At 39.5% G+C, this 20491-nt stretch overlaps 1 protein-coding gene across 1 annotated transcript in view; it reads left to right on the forward strand.

Moving 5' to 3' along the window:
- The window catches only part of Klp31E (kinesin-like protein 31E), a 70501-nt gene that overhangs the window by 44853 nt on the left and 5157 nt on the right, over nt 1-20491 (forward strand). Inside the window, exons 4-20 of the mRNA XM_073083621.1 lie at nt 4490-4735; nt 5537-5858; nt 5978-6136; nt 6505-6707; nt 7239-7475; nt 7798-7953; nt 9111-9309; nt 9845-10039; nt 10464-10663; nt 11989-12060; nt 12201-12369; nt 12751-12995; nt 13358-13519; nt 13919-14070; nt 14382-14486; nt 14684-14824; nt 15404-15508. Of these exons, the coding sequence (XP_072939722.1) occupies nt 4490-4735; nt 5537-5858; nt 5978-6136; nt 6505-6707; nt 7239-7475; nt 7798-7953; nt 9111-9309; nt 9845-10039; nt 10464-10663; nt 11989-12060; nt 12201-12369; nt 12751-12995; nt 13358-13519; nt 13919-14070; nt 14382-14486; nt 14684-14824; nt 15404-15508 (3068 nt within the window). The remainder of the gene's footprint in view (nt 1-4489; nt 4736-5536; nt 5859-5977; nt 6137-6504; nt 6708-7238; nt 7476-7797; nt 7954-9110; nt 9310-9844; nt 10040-10463; nt 10664-11988; nt 12061-12200; nt 12370-12750; nt 12996-13357; nt 13520-13918; nt 14071-14381; nt 14487-14683; nt 14825-15403; nt 15509-20491) is intronic.

Consider the following 20491-nt stretch of genomic DNA (forward strand, 5'->3'; position numbering starts at 1 on the left):
AGCTCTTATACTATCAACTTATCCGGAAAATCTACGTCGTGTGTCGCATACGCTAATTAGGGCTGTAGTTGTATACTAATTATCACCATATTCGTCTGAACTGTGGCAGCGACTGTTTTGCAGACTTTGTACTTATGTACGCACTTATCAAGCACAGTCACGGCAAACAATGTGCACTTCAGATAATGAGCAGACACTTGATAAGATTTCGTGAGATAACGCTGACCACTCTATGGCAAACATGTGTGCTCAAATAACAGATCTCATACTTTCAATATTGCATACATTTCCCTATAAGTAACCAATGAAATGGTGCAATGGTGCCATGGATTGGTCACGCCACTGGGGTTGCAAATATTCGGGCAATGATGACTATTTGTCATCTTGTAGCGTGGTTTTCTTATCTTCTTAAGATTAGTTTACGTTATATGTAGCGATTGTATTGGAAAAGTATTGATTACAGTTATAATTATGTATATTTAAAATCATCCTTGTAACATGTGAAGTTAAATATTTGAAAAATATGTTGATTATGAACATTTCCATATCACCTAAGTAGATACTACATAGATACGGATATTCGCAGATTTACAATCAGCTGATGTAGCGCCTGGCCTCTCGGAGATCTTAGTATTATCAACACAGTAGCCATCGTTCGATAAATACATACAATTTTATCGCTGATAACGTATCTTTATTGTTGTTATCTCTTATATAGCTCCGTTTAATCTTAGATACAAAATATTGGAAAGGAAAGTAAATAGAAAGCGTTAAAAATGTTAAAATGCAACTTTTTATAAATGTCATTATTTTTAAAATATTACATGAAATCGGAACGTGTTTTCTAGATTTTCGCAATCTATGTAGGGTTTGAAAATAGTGTTTTTTATCTCTAAAAACACATTATTTTTAAACCCTACAACAGTTTATTTAAATTACCTTATTTTATTTTAAACTTTAAGAATATTATGATATTTATTTATTACTTAAACATAAATGCTAATTTGTATTAAGACAATGCTTTGTTGTATTCGATGTCTTTTCATACTTAAAACAAGTTTTTAAAAATCTGTAAACATTACCAATTTGAGATACTCGTGTATTTTAAATAAACAATAAATTAAGCGTCCTTGTACATCGTTTAGCATGCATGTGTGCATGTGTGCTAATCGTGTGTATCCATTTATTGTTGAACGAATGAGTTCTGATTTACGTTTGCGAATCTCATTATTATGTCTCGCAAGTACAAAGCCATAGTAACGTGATCTAGATGTTCGATATAATATGTAGCAAGGTAATGCTTAGATTTTTCCTCAATGCAAAACGAAAATACTTAACTTAAACATTTCTCAAAACTTAGTAAGTCATTTTTCTGCATTGTAAATAACGGAACTTTTCGAATGTAGACTTTTCTTTAGAAAAATCTTGGGTAGATTTGTGAGAATAATGGTAATTTTTTCACTCGTTACATAAAGGAAAGGCCTACAACATTACCTTTCATATATCTGTACCATATCTGTACTAACTAAAATTACATACGATTATTTCACACACATTACATATCTTTACATAAACGAAAGGTTGTTACAAAATCTTCACGCGGAAAGGAATCGTACACTGGAGAATAGTGGTGAATGTAAGGAACTGCGGGTTCGATGACACCTCTCACCCTGTGGGAAAATCGGACGCTAGAATGTTTGAACGTTTCAATTATATACGAGTACGTAAACAGAATCTCGTTGCCAGCTTTCACTCTGACCATTGTTGAGTGTAATCTGATCGTGTGTGCGACTTTGGTGAATTGTTTGCTGTATACTGTTCTGGCTATGAACATAATGGGTTGCGTAATGTGAATATATTGCGACCAAGACTTTGTATGCGTTTTGAGATGTCAGATAATGAAAGATAGGTACGATGGTTTCGATTTCAGAGTTATAGTAATGAGGTAGAATGATAATAAGGTCGAATTATGACCATTTCATTTTTAGGAATATATTCCCAAAATAAGGAAGGTCTAATCACAAGCGGGGTGATAGATTTTAAATGTGAATATTATGGAAAATACTGGCGCGGTTAGGTTCCAAAGATAATTAATTTTACCGTTAAATCAAGTGATGAGTAATTTCTAACACCTGTACAAGTTAGAACAATTAGAGATACCACCTTTAAATTTGAACCAGGACAAGCATAATTAGTCTAATAGAAACATAGACTACAATTTCATACCTTTCACCTGTGTAGAATTTTTGGGAACATTTATAAAAAGCAGGGAAGTCTAGATTTACAATAAATTCTTCAATTTGCTCTCCGATACGCAAGTATCTAATCTAATCCTGATTAATATCATCTTTTAAGATACCCTAGTACAGATGTATCAACTTAAAATTAACTCACTTAAATTGTTATTCCATCATCTAATTATAGGGGCATGTGTCATCTTGTTACATATACATATACGTGGAATAGTGTGTTAATTAAGAGGGACCTCACGCACCTCGCGAATACCGCAGCGCCTTATTAACCCAAATTGTGCTCAATTCGAATCATGCGCCGCGCTAAATTCACTCGTCTGGCATTTAATTTGCTAATGTATGCCTATGACATATTTTCGGTTTTTGTGTGATACGATCATCACATTACGGTTTCTATATATCTGCCATATTATTGGTGAGGTGATATATGTAGAGCTCTAAACATTATTCTTCGACTCGAATAGTTTTAGATTTCTAGTCAGTGTCACGTACTCAGATATGAATACAGTAATAGTACCTAAAATGAAGTACCCTAGAATGAAGAATGAAAGACTTGCAACGAAGTATAAGTATTAATTATTTATAATTTATTGTCCTTCGGGTATTGCTGTTACTGTATTAACAAAAAAATCACATTCGCAACATCTTTAGTAACATTGCGAATCTGAATTTTTTGTTTACTTTGGAATTCAATGTCGTTCAACATAATGCAAGTAGTGTTTTAGTTCCATCGTCAACGAAACTTTATCTTCTTTTTAATCTGAGGCTAACAGGTAAAACAACAACTATGTATTGGTTGACTACCAAGTAGCATTCAAAGTTGTTCACCAAGTACTACGTGCAACGCAATGTTCCCTTAAGATTTAACTCTTTTCTTGGTCTGAAGTAAGTAGAGCAACGTGAGTGTGGTCCGGCGGGTAGTGTACCGTGTCGGTGCGTAAGTGGCAGGTGTAACCAATACGGCCATCTGACGCACTCGCCTTGCGGTCACGCGCTGCCGCTTGCCGCAGACGAGCCGGCGTCTACCACCGTGCCAAGACTGGCTCTATGATTACAGGACTGGGAATTTTATATCGAGTACTTTTGACAATTGAGTACCTATTAGTAGTTGTGACTTAATACCAATTAAATGAGAAATGTATTTGACATTTGGACACGACGATTGGACTTATGTTGAATTATTGAATTTTATTGTGATCCACGTAAAATCACATTTTACTGAAATAATAGGGTAGAACTTGTTTTAATAATAATCGTTATAAAAATAGAAGCACTTCGATTTAACTCTCGGTCGTTTAAAAGTGAACGAAAAACACATACAAAATGCGTTATTTTTTACAAAATTATTATTGGAACAAGTCATACCTATATCTTATGACTTAAACCTATATAATCTCTGTATACTGTTACATCTTGTACCTTAAGCTATAAAACGACTATCCCGACCAACGGGCCCTAACTGTAACTCGTAAGCTTAGCAAAAACTAACTCGGCAGGGCTCTATCTTAGCCCTTACGACAAATGCTTAGCCTTTACTGTAAATATGTAGTTCAGTGTCGTCTCGCAATCTTTGCGGTACATTTTTTCTGATAACATTCTTTACAATGTCAGATAACGTTACGTGTACTTTGCGGATCGCGGATTATAATAGTTTAGCTAATCGCCAATGTTATTATCTATTGAACAATGTTGTCTTGTTTTTTATTAGATAATTGTCGTCGCATACATAATTGTACATAAATTTATAAATAATGATCTAGTGTAATAATAAAAATACCTACACAGTAATACAATGTACTTTTAAGTGTTCATGTATTGTAAATGATAATACTTCTACGGTAACTTTTATCCACCAATGGCTTACAATAATAACATTATAATATGGATGTAACGACAGGATCATGCGACGTATTCCATATTCCGTTGGGAGTAGTGAGGTTAACAAAAATCACGAATACTGGAGCAATGGCCATCGTTGATGAAATCTGTGTTTAAGTAGGCTAACACATTCAAGAAGCATTTTCTGGTTTGTTTGTCAACAGATTTTTCCTTTATCTTATCAGCCTTCCTTTAGCTTTATCATTTAAAAAAAATGGTCGGGTTTCGACGAACTGGGTGAACTAAAACTACATTACTATAATCGAGAGGATCACACGTTGCAATATATCTCAACTTTAATATTGTTTGTAACCTTGCCTCACTTTTGCATCAAACTTACATGCAATATTTGTCTCCAGACGGGTTCCGGCAAGACATACACGATGGGCAGCGGCTGGGAGGGCGAGACTGACGTGGACGAGGACCGGCGCGGCATCATCCCGCGCGCCATCCGGGACCTGTTCGCGGGCGCGGACCAGCGCGCCGAGATAGCCCGCGCGCAGGGCCAGCTGCCCCCGGAGTTCTCCGTCCAGGCGCAGTTCATCGAGCTCTACAATGAGGATATTGTCGATCTGCTCGACCCGGCGAAGGACCCCTTTGCCAAGGTAAGATATATATTGATATACTTAGCGTCGTTTACAGTATCGTAGATATTTAATTCGTATCATGAAAAGGGCTTGCAGTTAATACCTAAACTATCGTTGAAGTTCGAGAGCGATCAATAGAGTAACACTCGTAATTATGATTATATATATAATCTTTTGATACGTGTGTTTTAGTTGAAACAATAATGAAATATTGATACTCCACATTTCTAAATATTAAGTACTAGTAGATACTCGTAGTTCGGTAAATAAAAAATCACGAACCTTGACTAATAATATTAACTTGAGATAGAAACAAAAAGTTTCTTAGATGAAAACTTTCATCAATTTCACTTTCGCTGCGGCTGGGGAACAATAACGTGAGGATGATTAGAGCCTGCACGAGCTGCGAGCGTAACCACCTAATGGATAATTAAATAGAAACCAATCAGTAAAGATCGTCAGGTTTCAAGTGAAAAATGCTCTAATGGGGCCGCTGAGTGTAATTAGTTTAGACACCCGTCGGTCGTGGAACGTGCCATTGACATACCGTGTGGTTACTTGCAGCCTCTCATGTTACAGGGTACTCGTTACTTAGGTGAGGTGTTGCTAGTTGCGGTGCAATTTATCGAATTGACCTCGTTCCTACCTCAAACTTTGATCCGTGTCCAATTTTGTCTAACGTCACACCCGAAATTATTGCCTTGGTTCCCACATAATTTTATTCAAAGTTGGATAATATAAATGTGTATAAATATAAAACTTTTTGCTTTTAAAGAAATATAGAAGATCATTTTTAACTTTACAAATTGTTATTATCAGGGCGCGCTAAGGATAACAGAAGATGGCTGTGGAGGGGTTAAGGTTGTGGGGGCGTCTATGCGCGCTGTGAGGGGCGCCAAGGAGGCCTTGGGGGCTCTACGCGCGGGCGCCCTGGCAAGAACAACCGCTGCGACGAATATGAACTCATCATCATCTAGATCTCATGCCGTGTTCACATTGATGCTGAGACAAAGGAGGTTGGCACCAGATCAGGAAGTCACTGAGCGAGAGGAAAATGGAGAAACGCCTGATCAATATGAGACGCTAACAGCAAAGTTCCATTTTGTAGATTTGGCTGGCTCGGAACGACTGAAACGGACGGGTGAGTTTTGATTTTTTATCTCGAATCAGTAAATAATTACCTTCTTTACTGAATATATTGTTATTTTTGTGTACTAGATGGTTCTAATTCTATTTCTAAATTACGAAATGTGTATTTAGGTGCGACAGGGGAACGTGCACGAGAGGGCATCTCAATAAACTGTGGCCTTCTCGCTTTGGGCAATGTTATATCAGCGCTTGGTGACAAATCGCGAAAGGTACTGCATGTGCCTTACCGGGACTCTAAATTGACGAGGCTTTTACAGGATTCTCTTGGAGGTGAGTTTCAAATGTTACAATACCTAAGTTATTTTCTTTATAGTTCGATCTAATGTGGGCATGTCGCCAGTTCTTCAATTTTTGAAAATACAAATATTGTCACGTTATGTTAGTACTCTCCCAATTTCTGTGCCTTGACATAGTTGCTTTTAGGGAATGTCTTACCCTCCGGATCATATATTAAGGCTCTGTCAATATAAGGAGGGTAGGTAGGGATTTTTATGTATCGAAGGTATTTTCTTAAATTAACACTTTATTTAGAAGCTCATGATGCTCTTAGATCGTCAATGCATTGTTTACATAGGGAGACTATTTAACTTTAACAACACAGCAACAACAACAAATTACAACAACTTTCCATTTCCCAGGCAACAGCAACACGGTAATGATAGCGTGCGTGTCGCCGAGCGACCGCGACTTCATGGAAACGTTGAACACGTTGAAATACGCGAACCGAGCGCGCAACATCAAGAACAGGTGCGTCGTGAACCAGGACCTCACGTCGAGGACGATACACCAGCTCAGGCAGGAGGTGGCCAGGCTGCAACTACAACTGGCTGAATATAAACAGGTAACGTGTAGAAGTTAACAGTAATGTAGTAACAAAAATATGTTATAATTTGAGATATTATATTTATCTATGTTCATATGTGGAGATCATTGTCTAAGTTAAGTGTTCAAGAGTATAAAAGGGGATACCTTATAAGTAGTGTTCGATGATACTTAGGTTTTTATCAATCGTTGTATAGGGTCCTCGTAATCTAAAGAAGGAAATCCAATTTTTATTTTAAAAGCTCATTGGAGATAATTCTGTTAACAAATATAAAAAAAAAACTTATTAACACAAAGTAAATATCCTATGCTGTTGTATAAAATATAATGTACTCTATGTCAATACAGAAGATTTTGATATAATTTTTAAAATTATATATTGCTGACAGTAGTAACTATGCTGGCCGATACTTCATAAGGCAAAATATACATTTAGATGATACTTTTTTAGATTGAATGTTTTATCACGCTTTTGTGAATGTTACTCATTTGTAAACATTAAAAAAGGAATAGAATGGGGCTGTGATTACAAAATATTTCCTGATTCCAGGGTAAACGCGTGATATCTGAGAATGGCGAGGAGGGCTGGAGCGACGTGGTGCAAGAGAACGCGATCCTCACCAGCGAGGTGGAGTCGCTGCGGCGGCGCGTAAAGGCCATGCAGGGCACCATCGAGCAGCTCTCCGCGAGGAACAGCGAGCTCGTCGCCGAAAAGGCGCTGGGTAACTGGGCGCCGAAGGACGGTAGTCCAGATGCTACGGATTGCTCGCTCACGGCCTTGGTGCAGGTAAGTTGCTGAAGAATAATAGTGTTAGCGTAATGATTTGATATTCGTCTTTCCTTCTGTCTGAATCGCAGGCACAACTATTGAAATTAATCAACGCGTGTAAATTAATTGGCAGTTCCTTTGATAGTGACTGAAATAATATAAAATATTTTGAAAGGTCAATAAAGGCTATTAATTATTGAACCGAACGGTAGGACATAATCAGTTTGAGGATATATTTTCTTACTACTTACAAAACAACTAATACGTTGTAAAATTAAAAAAAAACTATTGCTAATATGAATCAGAATTATTTCTACTAAAATATAATGAAATTCGCCAGGGCTACGTAACGGAAATAGAAGACCTACGGGCGCAGCTGATGGAGTCGAACGCGCTGTACGAGGCGAGCAGGAAGCGCGAGGCGCGCACCCGCCACGACTCCTCCGTGCACGACGCCTCCGCGCTGCTCGACGACGCCAAGCGGGAACTATATAAGGTATAGCTTTAGTTTATATACGATTATCTTTTATGTTGTATACAGAAAGCCAATGGATGCTTATTGGTTAACCTTCGCAGGGTATAAAATACTAAAGCTAAAACCATGAAATTTCGACAATAGGATCCAAATCGTTTCTTAGGGGGTTCCCATACCAGAACAATCCGCGCATACGAAATTGCGTGTAACTGCTATTACAGATATTTATATTAGTCGGGAAGTTTAAATAAAATATTATTGAGAAGAGAAAAAATCGCCATTATTATCTATTAACGAATTGTATATATTTAAGTAATAGTAGTTTAAAAAATACGGGTTGTGAAACGTTTTGTCACATACTGGTACACAATACATGGGAAACGTATTAAAAAAAGGTTTTCACATTTATCATTGAAATTGATAGACAATACACATTGTAATTGTTGGGTTGTACCATACTACATGAGTTGGCATTCGGAATAACGTGCCTAATTTGGATATCCACAGTAAGGTACCAAGGTCGAGATAACGTAACCAAAAATAGGACCTTTTCATTAACAAAAATATTTTTCTATATGTTACTGTTATTGTATGCTCTTCTAAAAAGCTTTTGTTCGGCCCATAATTAAAATTTTCATCTTTTGTTGCCCCAAATGTCGCCTATTGTCTACCGGTACTTGTTTCGTTTTACCGTTGCGCTGTTGTAATTAAGAATTCATTGTGTAATCATCATTATAATATCAAACGAAATGACCGTTACTTTTGGCACTTTGAAAACTTATTTGGGTGTAACCAATTACAATTGTAGGGCAGGAGGTGAAAGGAATAAAATTTACGAAAGTGCACAACTGCACAGTTAGTGCTAATTTCATTTTAAAAGAAATTGTCACATCAAAACAATGAAGCAATCAGCTTTGAAGTGATTTTTGTAATTACAGAGAAAATAAATAACAAACAATAAACAGTCTTATAAGACTAGACAAATTACGTTAAGTTTACTGCTTGCAAATTATTTATGATACATACTTAATTAAAAGCCATATTCACAATGACTTTCACGTATATAGAATTTTACAATATGATACAGCTCGAAACGTAATTCAACTTTCATACGATAAATATACATATTATACATAATGCACTTAAAAAGATTAAAGAAAAACATTTTCATCCAACAGGAGAAGGAACTACTAGCTCGCAGTATAGGAGAGCTGGAGTTCCAACGTAAGCTCGCGGAGAGCGTCAGCAGCGTGGTCATAGGGGAACGGGAGAGGGCGGAGGGCGAGAGTGCAGGTGACTCCGACCCTTCGGACAATGAGGCGAACGGTGAGCAAGAGGGAAGTGAATCTGATGAGGAGGAAGATGAAGAGGCTAAGGGTGAGTTTTTCAGAAACATATTACAACTACTGTGAAATTTATATTGCAATTGAGTTTGGAGAGTAATTTAGATACCTTTTAGAAAATACGAAAATACTATAAAAATAATAATTATAGTTTAAAAATTAAATACCACGCTAAATACATTATCCTGGCGATCCTGATGAGGAGAATGGGACAAAATTATAAAATCATGTCAATCAATTCTTACTTAATCGGACCATTCGAAGTGGGTAAAAATCAAGTCCAAAGATTCAGTTGACTACACACATACAGGTCTCAATCTAATAAAAGCGTGGTAATATAATTATGTTTATTAATTTGCTGCTATATTTTCTATGTCTCACGCATGGACATAAGTCTTTCCTCGATAATAGACATTCCTAATTCATATAAATGTGGATTTTTGGTCATTTTTTAATTAATTTACTTGCAATTTCTACATTTTTAGAATATGTCCAAAAACCTAAAATTTTTAAAGCCATACCATTTGAAACATGGACAAAAATGAATTGAAATGTAACATTGTTTTCAGGTCAACGCGCGCTAACCGCCCAGCTGGCGGCGCTAAGCGAGGACATAGACACGAAGGCGCGGCTGGTGGAGCAGCTGGAGGCGTCGCAGCGGCGGCTGGCGGCGCTGCGCACGCACTACGAGCAGCGGCTCGACCACCTGCACGAGCAGATCAAGGCCACGGGCGAGGAGCGCGACAAGGTGCTCGCGTCGCTGGGTAAGTACCGTGACAATAGTGACAATAGATGTTACCGTTATAATAATAACGACGTAGCTGTGCATTATCCAAACATATATTTTTGGATAACAGACAGTTACGTGTGTTATGTTATATGTACTGCCAATAGTCCTCGCCAAACTTCTAGCCCGCTTTGAAGTTGTAGCGCGCAGGCTTAGTTAGCATTTACTCCGTAACGTAAGGGCACACTAACGCAGTTATGTACCAGTGGGCGAAAGCGGCAACAGACGGGTGCCGGGGGAGTCCTGCGTTGATTTCTTCCCGCTAATATCTACAATTTGCTTTTATGACGCGACTCGTCTCTATATTCAGAGCGGACTAGAAGTTTTGCGCCGGACTCTACCTACATATCTACTACCTATTATATCTAGTATACCTATTGTATTTGTCGTGTAATCCTCAGCGTCGCAAGCGTCCCCACCGCGCGAGAAGCTGAAGCGGGTGAAGGAGGAGTACGAGCGTCGCGTGGCGGGCATGGCGCGCGAGCTGCGGCGGCTGCAGGCGGCGCAGCGCGAGCACGCGCGGCTGCAGCGCTCGCAGGCGCACACCGCCTCGCAGATACACGCGCTGCGCACCGAGCTGCAGAACCTCAAGCGGGACAAGGTGACGTGTTGCCGCCCCCCGCCCCCGCGTGCAGGGCAGTGCGAGCGGCGCGGCTGCAGCGCTCGCAGGCGCACACCGCCTCGCAGATACACGCGCTGCGCACCGAGCTGCAGAACCTCAAGCGGGACAAGGTGACGTGTTGCCGCCCCCCGCCCCCGCGTGCAGGGCAGTGCGAGCGGCGCGGCTGCAGCGCTCGCAGGCGCACACCGCCTCGCAGATACACGCGCTGCGCACCGAGCTGCAGAACCTCAAGCGGGACAAGGTGACGTGTTGCCGCCCCCCGCCCCCGCGGGCAGGGCAGTGCGAGCGGCGCGGCTGCAGCGCTCGCAGGCGCACACCGCCTCGCAGATACACGCGCTGCGCACCGAGCTGCAGAACCTCAAGCGGGACAAGGTGACGTGTTGCCGCCCCCCGCCCCCGCGTGCAGGGCAGTGCGAGCGGCGCGGCTGCAGCGCTCGCAGGCGCACACCGCCTCGCAGATACACGCGCTGCGCACCGAGCTGCAGAACCTCAAGCGGGACAAGGTGACGTGTTGCCGCCCCCCGCCCCCGCGTGCAGGGCAGTGCGAGCGGCGCGGCTGCAGCGCTCGCAGGCGCACACCGCCTCGCAGATACACGCGCTGCGCACCGAGCTGCAGAACCTGAAGCGGGACAAGGTGACGTGTTGCCGCCCCCCGCCCCCGCGTGCAGGGCAGTGCGAGCGGCGCGGCTGCAGCGCTCGCAGGCGCACACCGCCTCGCAGATACACGCGCTGCGCACCGAGCTGCAGAACCTGAAGCGGGACAAGGTGACGTGTTGCCGCCCCCCGCCCCCGCGTGCAGGGCAGTGCGAGCGGCGCGGCTGCAGCGCTCGCAGGCGCACACCGCCTCGCAGATACACGCGCTGCGCACCGAGCTGCAGAACCTGAAGCGGGACAAGGTGACGTGTTGCCGCCCCCCGCCCCCGCGTGCAGGGCAGTGCGAGCGGCGCGGCTGCAGCGCTCGCAGGCGCACACCGCCTCGCAGATACACGCGCTGCGCACCGAGCTGCAGAACCTCAAGCGAGACAAGGTGACGTGTTGCCGCCCCCGCCCCCGCGTGCAGAGCAGTGCGAGCGGCGCGGGACGGGCATGGCGCGTGAGCTGCAGCGGCTGCAGGCGGCGCAGCGCGAAAAGCTGAAACTCGTGAAGGAGCTACTTCACATTTTAAACAAATATTTACTTGCGCAATTAGTTCACGCTTATTTATTAATTCACAAAAAAATACTAAACATAAAATTGTTTATCAACGTTGTAATTTTTATGGATCTTGTTTTATTCATTGTAACATTTCTGTTTTATACTTACAGGTTAAATTAGTGCAACGAATGCGCGTCGAAGCCAAACGACATGCACAAGCTGAAGCAGCAAGAGCGAAAGAGGTAACAAATTCATTTTAATATATGAAAAATAAATCTGCGTAATAAAGTCAAAAGTGCAAATTAATAACCATGTTTGTTGTCTTCAAATATTACGACGAATGTTAATAGCACTTTGTTATAATATTCCTTTCTTGTGCCAGGTGGCTCAATTGCGTAAAGAATCTCGAAAGAATGCCAATTTGATTCGATCGCTGGAAGCGGAGACGAAGTTGAAAGAACAAGTTCTAAAACGGAAACAAGAAGAAGTGTCTCTGTTGAGGAAGGGACACAGAGACAAACTTAGCAGTCGTGCAGCAGGAAGACTACATGGTAAAATCATTTTTTTAAAATTCATTCATTTTATGTCTTATAGTGTTTCTCCATTTCAATAAAAAATATATGTACTTGTTTTCCGACTCTTATCTTCCCTCGTCACACATGCGCTCTTAATTTATCTCCTACTCTTTTTCTTTATCCCTTACTCTCATTATCACCTACCCCTTCTTCTCATTATCTCTGTTTTTCTTATTCCCTCTTTATTTCTCATTAGCATTCCACTCACCCTGTTTATCATTAGAAATTTACATTCTTTAATTATTTGGCCTTTTCGCCACTTGTATTTGTCATCACTGTTACGTAAAGCCCGCTCCACATTCTTCCGAGAATCTCGCGAGAATGTGGAGCGGGCTTAACACTTTTTGCTGGTTACAGATCGTTCTCGCGGCCGCAAGCGCCACGCGTCCGGTCGCGAGGTGTGGGCGCGGCTGGAGTGCTGGGTGTCGCGCGCGGCGGCGGCGCGCTGCACGCTCGCCGAGCTGGAGACGGCGCTCGAGCACCAGCTGCGCGAGCGGGACCGCGCCGCCGCCGTCGCGCACCATGATCCCGATGCGAGGGCGCTGCTTGCGTACCTGAGAGATGCTATCGCTGAGACGCAGAGTCAGATTATACAGATCGAGGTAAGTGACAATACGATTAATATACATAGAAGTTAAATAGAAAATATGTCCATAGATGGTTGTGAATTTATAGGAGTTGGGAAAACAATTGATACGTCTAACGAGACTAATAGAGTAATATCTTTATTTTATGTGTCAACATGTGTAAAAGTATATTTGTCCTTGATATTTGCACCATATTGGAAGACAGTGCCTTACGCGCCTTATTACTAATAAAAAAATATCAGATAGAAATAATAATGTCAAACTTTAAGTTCAGGCCGGATAATTTCAGTCAGTCAGTTTGGATAATTTTTCACATTACTTGTAGTAGTAACCTAGCCTAACCTAACACTAAAACAAAACATATTTTTAAAATCCAGGAGGAGAACGACGAGAACGAGCTGAGCCGCGTGCTGGAGGGCGTGGAGGGCGAGGCGGGCCGCTACGCGCTGGAGCGGCTGTGCGGCGCCGCGCTGCAGCACGCGCACGACGCCGCGCGCCACTACCGCGCGCTCGGCGACACGCGCGCCCGGCTCGCCGAGGTGGGCATCACTTAAATACATTATTAAATTTATAACATACGATTTTCAGATTACCTTAGTGCCTTCATTAGGTCAATGCTGGTTGAATAAATTATTTACGCTATATATAAAAACACTAAACGCATTAGGGTAAGAAATGTAGCGAATGATACTTTATGTTCACGTGCACAATCTCAAGCAAAAATGACCGGAGTGATCTTAATATCCGTTCGGTATTTTTTACACATCAAGGATCTACTGATATGACTACCGATATTTGCAAACACCCCTCTCCCTCCACTATTGCACAGGTAAGATTAAAAGCAATTCGTTGCTCTCATTCACGTCGCTATTCGTCTTTCGTCGTTATACGCCAGTTCTATACGTAACACAACATTAAAACCCGTCTCCCCTACCCAGGTGGAGGAGAAATACGAGCGGTACATGAACGCGCTTCGGGAGAACGAAGCGGGCGACCAGAACCTGAACCCGTGGGGCGCGCCCGCGCTGCAGGCGCTGCTCGCCCACGTCTCCTCCGGCACCTCCACACGATCCGTATCGCCCATCGACAGGTGAACTCTTGAAATGGGGTGATAGATTCTATATAAAGAAATAATAGCAGGCCTTTTTGACATAATATTACAGCTAATAATTTCAGTGCTGATATGCTTTAGATATTTCAATTTCATAAATTAGAATGGCATTTATGTTGTTAAGTTGTTTTTTATTGTGACAAAAAAATATATTATTACTGTCTATATGCTTCGCTTAAAAAGTACACTGTTCATAAAATATTTTAAAATTTCATAAGTATTATTTGTTAACATTGAATATTACATACATTAAATATAGATTGAGTACATTGTAAATTAATTTTATACAGCGCCCTTTTGGAAGTACGGCCACCAATAATAGGTATCCGTGAGACTGCCACGGCACCTACATCACCACCAGACGATAATAGCAATTCACCGTTTATGAGGAATTCGTAAGTAAATCTTAACTAATTTTAAAACACTAAAAAATTAAAATTGAGTGAGATAAATGTAGTACTATTGTACCAGACAATTGCCGTCCGATTTGCCAATAACGTTGCACGGAAAACTGCTGTGTTATGGTGGACACGTGTACGTAAATTTATATGAGTGTGCTACAGCTGTATACATAGTATATCTTTGTGCGCAGTTCCCGTCGCGGCTCGGTGCGGCTGCGCGACCTGGGCGTGTTCTCGCGCGACGAGGACTGCATGACGCAGTCGCTGGTGGAGCGCGCGCCGCCGCGCCCCGCGCCGCTCAGCCGCGTGCCCAGCGCGCCCGGCAGCCTGCGGTACCCAACACCGAACCCTAATCTCACACACCTTTCACAACAAACATAACATTTGTGCTTGATTTTTAATTTGAAAATAATAGTATTGTGCGTAATTTTACAGTTCACTATAATTTGGGTTTATTTCGATAAATTTGTATTGTATTGGATTATTTATAGATTTATCTTCAAATAAAGTACATTAACTTGATTTAAATAGACGAATAAAGTTAGAAGCTTTATCTTCATGAGGTATAAAATATTAGATCAATATGTAGTATTTCCATTATATACAAAATATTCGTTAGACGTAGATCATACCTTAATTTACGCTCGCCGTATAACATACACAGTGATAGACTAAGTTTCAAACTTGATATTTTTCAGTCGATATTTTTATATATTTTTTAATTTATAGTGTTATAATATTTTATATTTTAAGTCAAGTCAGTAAAACAAATCTGTATAAGTAGTACCTAAAGTTCGAAATAAAAATTGAGCCTAACATAGGTACATTTTTAAACCGATATCAAAGAAACATGAACCCAACAAAACCAGAATACAATGAACTCGCCTCACCCATCATTTCTCCACCCACAGAGGTCTACAACCGGCGGTGCCCGCCTCCCCACAGTCCGTGCGTCGCGCGCCGGAGAGCCCGCGGCCCGCGCGCCGCCCGCCCGGCCTCGCCAAGCCCGCCTCGTTGTACGTATTGCACACTTACCACCCACTGTGGAACTGGTGACGCTTGATAATGAGATATTTCAATGTTATTACGATATTTTATTTAAATGTAACTGAAGATAAAATAGTGTTCATGTTAATGAATCAAAACTGTTTTATATTTGTTGTTGCTTTTTTATCACTATTATTTTCTGTTATTAAATAGTTACAGGTTATTATAAATATTACCACAAATTATTCGTGCATGTTTAAATGATATCTATACAAAAATGTATGCATGCATCCTATATTATTCTATGGTATTTTTTTCTTTGAAATAACTCAATTTCAAGTTTCACTTCTAAGTCAACGTATGCCTTATTAATTTAATGTGCGTCAAAATTTGATTTGAATTTTTTTGCAAAAATATGGCCTACCAGTTTTCTCCTAAAATTTTGTATAAAAACGTCACATTAAATTATAAGATATATGTCTTTATCTTGTCAAATGGGATTTATTTGCATATATTAGTACAAATGCTTCATTAGTTAGAACTTTATAGTTAGTGGAGACCTCCGTCTGCAACCTCGCCACCTCTGCATGATACAATTGGCTTGGGTACATGTGCTATACACAGTAGATACGTAGCTATGAACGAATGTGGTAGAAAATTATTCGTATGTAACATATTCACAAAACTCACATGAAATAATTCCTTACTCATTGATTATTTGGACATTAATATTGTACTGCTATGCACACTAAATATGGGAAATCAATAAATTGACTAACGCTTGACTATTCTCGATAAACAACATTTATTTTAATAAATACATCTAATCAAATATTTTCTACATAAACTTTTTTCGTCATATATCTTAATAAGATGTCGTGTCAAAAATCATAAAAGGAAATAATAATATACACCTAATAAACTCATTGATATTAAGTTCTTTATATAAGGATATGTAATTTATTTTCTTTTTCACATACACGTAACTATTCAATTTCATATATTCAGAAAGCAGCATTCCATTTCCATTGAAATACAACATTACATTTATATTCATTATGGTCATAGGTATCATTGACATAATATGTTCTTAATTATGTATACGAATATTTTTCTATCATATTAAAGTTGTGGTTTGAACGTTCTAATTGGGTCGCGGGATTTGCGGTATCCATATGTTCGTGTATGAAAATTCTAGTAACGTATTACCTTCACGCACTCAAAAATATCTGGCAAAATTGAATTTTATTTGAAATAATTTGATAACAAACTATTTCATATTAATTTGAACGAAAAGAAATTGGATCACTTTTTTACAATTCAGAGTAATATTTATGAAATAAGAATGCGATCATATTCATAATGTCAAAGACATCATTAAGGTTGTACAACATATTGGGTATTGGTCCTCTACTGGTTCGTTCGTATTAGTAGTGTGCAATAGAGAGAGATGCGTGAGGGTAATGCGTTAGCGGGTGGCTTGGTGCGGGCGGCGGGCTGACGCGTGCGTTGCTTGCAGCCTGCTCACCGACCTCTCCATAGTCGAGGACTAGGACCGACCGCCGGCGGCCACACACTCCGCCTCCGAAACAATGCTACGATAACGTGAATATAGTCTAAAGGATAGAATAATAAGAAATTAAAACTACTTGAACGTATACGTGCACGTTGCATACGTTAGGAAAGGGTATGCTCGTAATGTTACGAACAGCGAGTAAAGAATTATCATATAATTTAATAATATCTGCTATTATAAAGTAGTCTTATAAAGTAATAATAAACTAAGATAAAATCATTTATATGGAATAAAACATCTATGTAATTCGTTTAATTTGTAATCAGCCCTATCTTAAACCGGAAACTTAGTATTTTGTAATACTTTTATAAGAATCATAGTGATAATCTTTATTCTTATTTTTTTTTTTTTGCTTACGATTATCACTCGGACTCCTTATATTACATTCATTAATATGCATATTGGTATATGTAGTTGTGCGAAAATAATAATCATTACTATAATAAGACCTGATAAGGAAAATAATATAAAGAATAATATACAAAGAAAATTAAAATCATGAAAAATGCTTTATAAACAAAGACATAATATTTTTTATGTAATTAGGTACCTTGACTATGAAAGTCTATTTTGCTTTGTAAGCATGTTAAACGCATAAAATAGTACATTTATACTTCTTTTAATGGGGGCAGCTAATCAATATTTTGATCGCTTTTACTATAAAACTTTTTATTCTTATTTATATTTCTTAAGTTATTCTGTTTTATAGGTCTGTATAATAATAATTTCTGCACGTTTTACTATTTACTCTGAATATGTTATCATTGTATATAAACTTCTATACTTAGTTATATGTTAACCTTAGCTCTTATTATAATATATTTTGATAGAGCTTGGGTATTTATAAGCAAGGAAAAAATCATTGTGAGAAATATATTTTGCATTTATATGTAAAACTATGTAATATCGGCCAAACTACAAAATATATTAAATAATTCAATATTTACGAAACTACAACATACAATACGCGTATTGTTTAAATAATACAAAGATTTCTTGTCTTAATTTAAAACGATACCTTTCAATTCATTTCGAGTTTATAATACATACATAATAAAAGAAGTAATCGTTTTAGTCTGTGAAAACAAAATAAAACTTGTTGTATTTTATAAAAGAAATGATTTCCCAGAAGATATTGCGCTATTTAACCCATAGTCCTCTATATTGTAATTCATACTATTGCAATGATACTTTACTATCCTGCTACAAGTAGTGGAACTTCACATTTTCGTAACTTTCTTTGCTTGCTATGTAATTAGTATAGTAAGTACACATTTTACATAGAATTTGTAAGTTTAGTGTTTACTTAGTTTTATGCAAGTATAAAGGAAAACAGTTTATAGGAATATCACTAATGATCCAAAGGACTCGCTGAGGGACCTCAGTAAAATGCTAGGAGACCTCAACAGTGCCTCACAACGGGTGGGTCTTAAGATGAACATGGACAAGACGAAAATCATGTCCAATGTCCATGTCACACCCGTACCGGTAGTTGTTGATGGCACTCCTCTCGAAGTTGTCGACGAGTACAATTACCTGGGACAAACGATCCGGATGGGTAAGTCCAACTTTGAGAGGGAGGTCACTCGAAGAATCCAACTCGGCTGGGCTGCGTTCGGGAAATTACGGAGCATCTTCTCGTCCAAAATTCCTCAGTGCCTGAAGTCGAAACTATTCGAGCAATGTGTGTTGCCAGTGATGACCTACGGCGCCGAAACGTGGTCCTTTACCGTAGGCCTCGTTCGAAAGCTCAGAGTCGCTCAGCGTGCTATGGAGAGAGCTATGCTTGGTATTTCGCTACGAGACATGATTCGTAATGATGAAATCCGTAGACGAACTAAGCTTACCGACATAGCTCTCAAAATTAGCAGGCTGAAGTGGCAATGGGCCGGCCACATCGCTCGGAGGACCGATAACCGATGGGGAAGAAAGGTCCTCGAGTGGCGACCACGCGGAGGCAAAAGGAGTTCAGGCCGCCCCCCGACCAGGTGGACCGACGACCTGAAGAAGACGGCGGGAAACCGCTGGATTCAAAGGGCACGGGACCGGTTGGAGTGGCGCCAATTAGGGGAGGCCTATGTCCAGCAGTGGACCTCAAAAGGCTGATGGATGGATGGATCCAAAGGATACATTTAAGCTTGTATTAAATATTGCATTTTATTAATATAGGTGTAACTAGATTTTGTGGTTTATACGTCACAATGTACTGTAATAATATAAATAAGCTTTAACCTGGACAAGGCAACTGTAGTTACATATTTGTATTATTGTGCTCCTAATGGGTAATATTATTCTGCTATATGTGGCTGTTGTTGATATTGCCCCAGCTAAAATAGAAATGATATTTAAACATGAATGCTAATTCGTGTTAATAATATTGAACATATTGCTCGAATCATGACTATGACAAAAATATAGTATAGTTTATGTTGTCGACGCAGAATAGATTTTTATAATGACGGGAACTTTTGTCTTGTTGTATTTGAGTGTCTCGTATTCAGTATATGTTCAACTTAAAGTGAACGTACGTGATCCGTTGATGCTTTTTTAATTAGCACTATTGAACTATAGGTAATATTGATATTGTTACTGACCGGTTTTAATCCATATTCAGACACATATTGCAGGAGAATATTGCCTGTGTAAGCGCACCAAAATATATGTGTAGGCTCAATAAATTGTTGGCAGTAACTTTGTGTTTGTTTGCATACCCGCATGTCGCACCTCTCTTGGTAAGTCCGCATGCCAGACACGATACCTGTAGCACACCACTCGACATGAACTGTAGTTTCTATTTCATTTATATGCAATGTAAATCACATATAGTCGTTTATATGTTTCTGTTTGCAGTTTTAGTTATATTGTTCAGTATTTACTTTGATAAGCACGATAGGAAAAATAAACTAAGTTATGATTAGTTTTCATATGAATGTTTGTAACGATTGCGACATATAGCTATGTGTTTAAATGTAGATATTTTGGGCTTGTATTTCTTCAAACTGATTTCAAATTTAAATGGCAAGTAGCGATTATAAATTGAATCATTTTTATGTGAATATATTATGGTACTGTTATAATAATATTGAATATACAGAATATACTATATTAAAGTACAGACAGAATACAAGTTTTATTGGTTTATAGTAAGTAAATTATTTTATTAATTAAGATTATTTATAGCTTCGCTTGTCGCCTGATAGATTACAAGATTCGTCCTTCAATCTCCCAAGAAAAAAGACCTTGACATTTTTCAAAGTGTTTCTTTTTAAATATTCCCAAAGAAGGAATTATTTGTTTTGTGACTAAAAAAAAATACGGTTCCTGGTGATTTTGAAAAGGTCTTCAAAATGGTGCAGTGCAGTAGTGTACAGCCGTGAACCATGTACCTATTTATTACATTTTATTAGCAAACATACAATCGATGCACTTCATCTGA

The sequence above is a fragment of the Epargyreus clarus genome, unplaced genomic scaffold, assembly GCF_041222505.1.
Source record: "Epargyreus clarus isolate Ecla_fem2 unplaced genomic scaffold, WU_Ecla_fem_2.2 ptg000003l, whole genome shotgun sequence".
Lineage (NCBI taxonomy): Eukaryota > Metazoa > Arthropoda > Insecta > Lepidoptera > Hesperiidae > Epargyreus > Epargyreus clarus.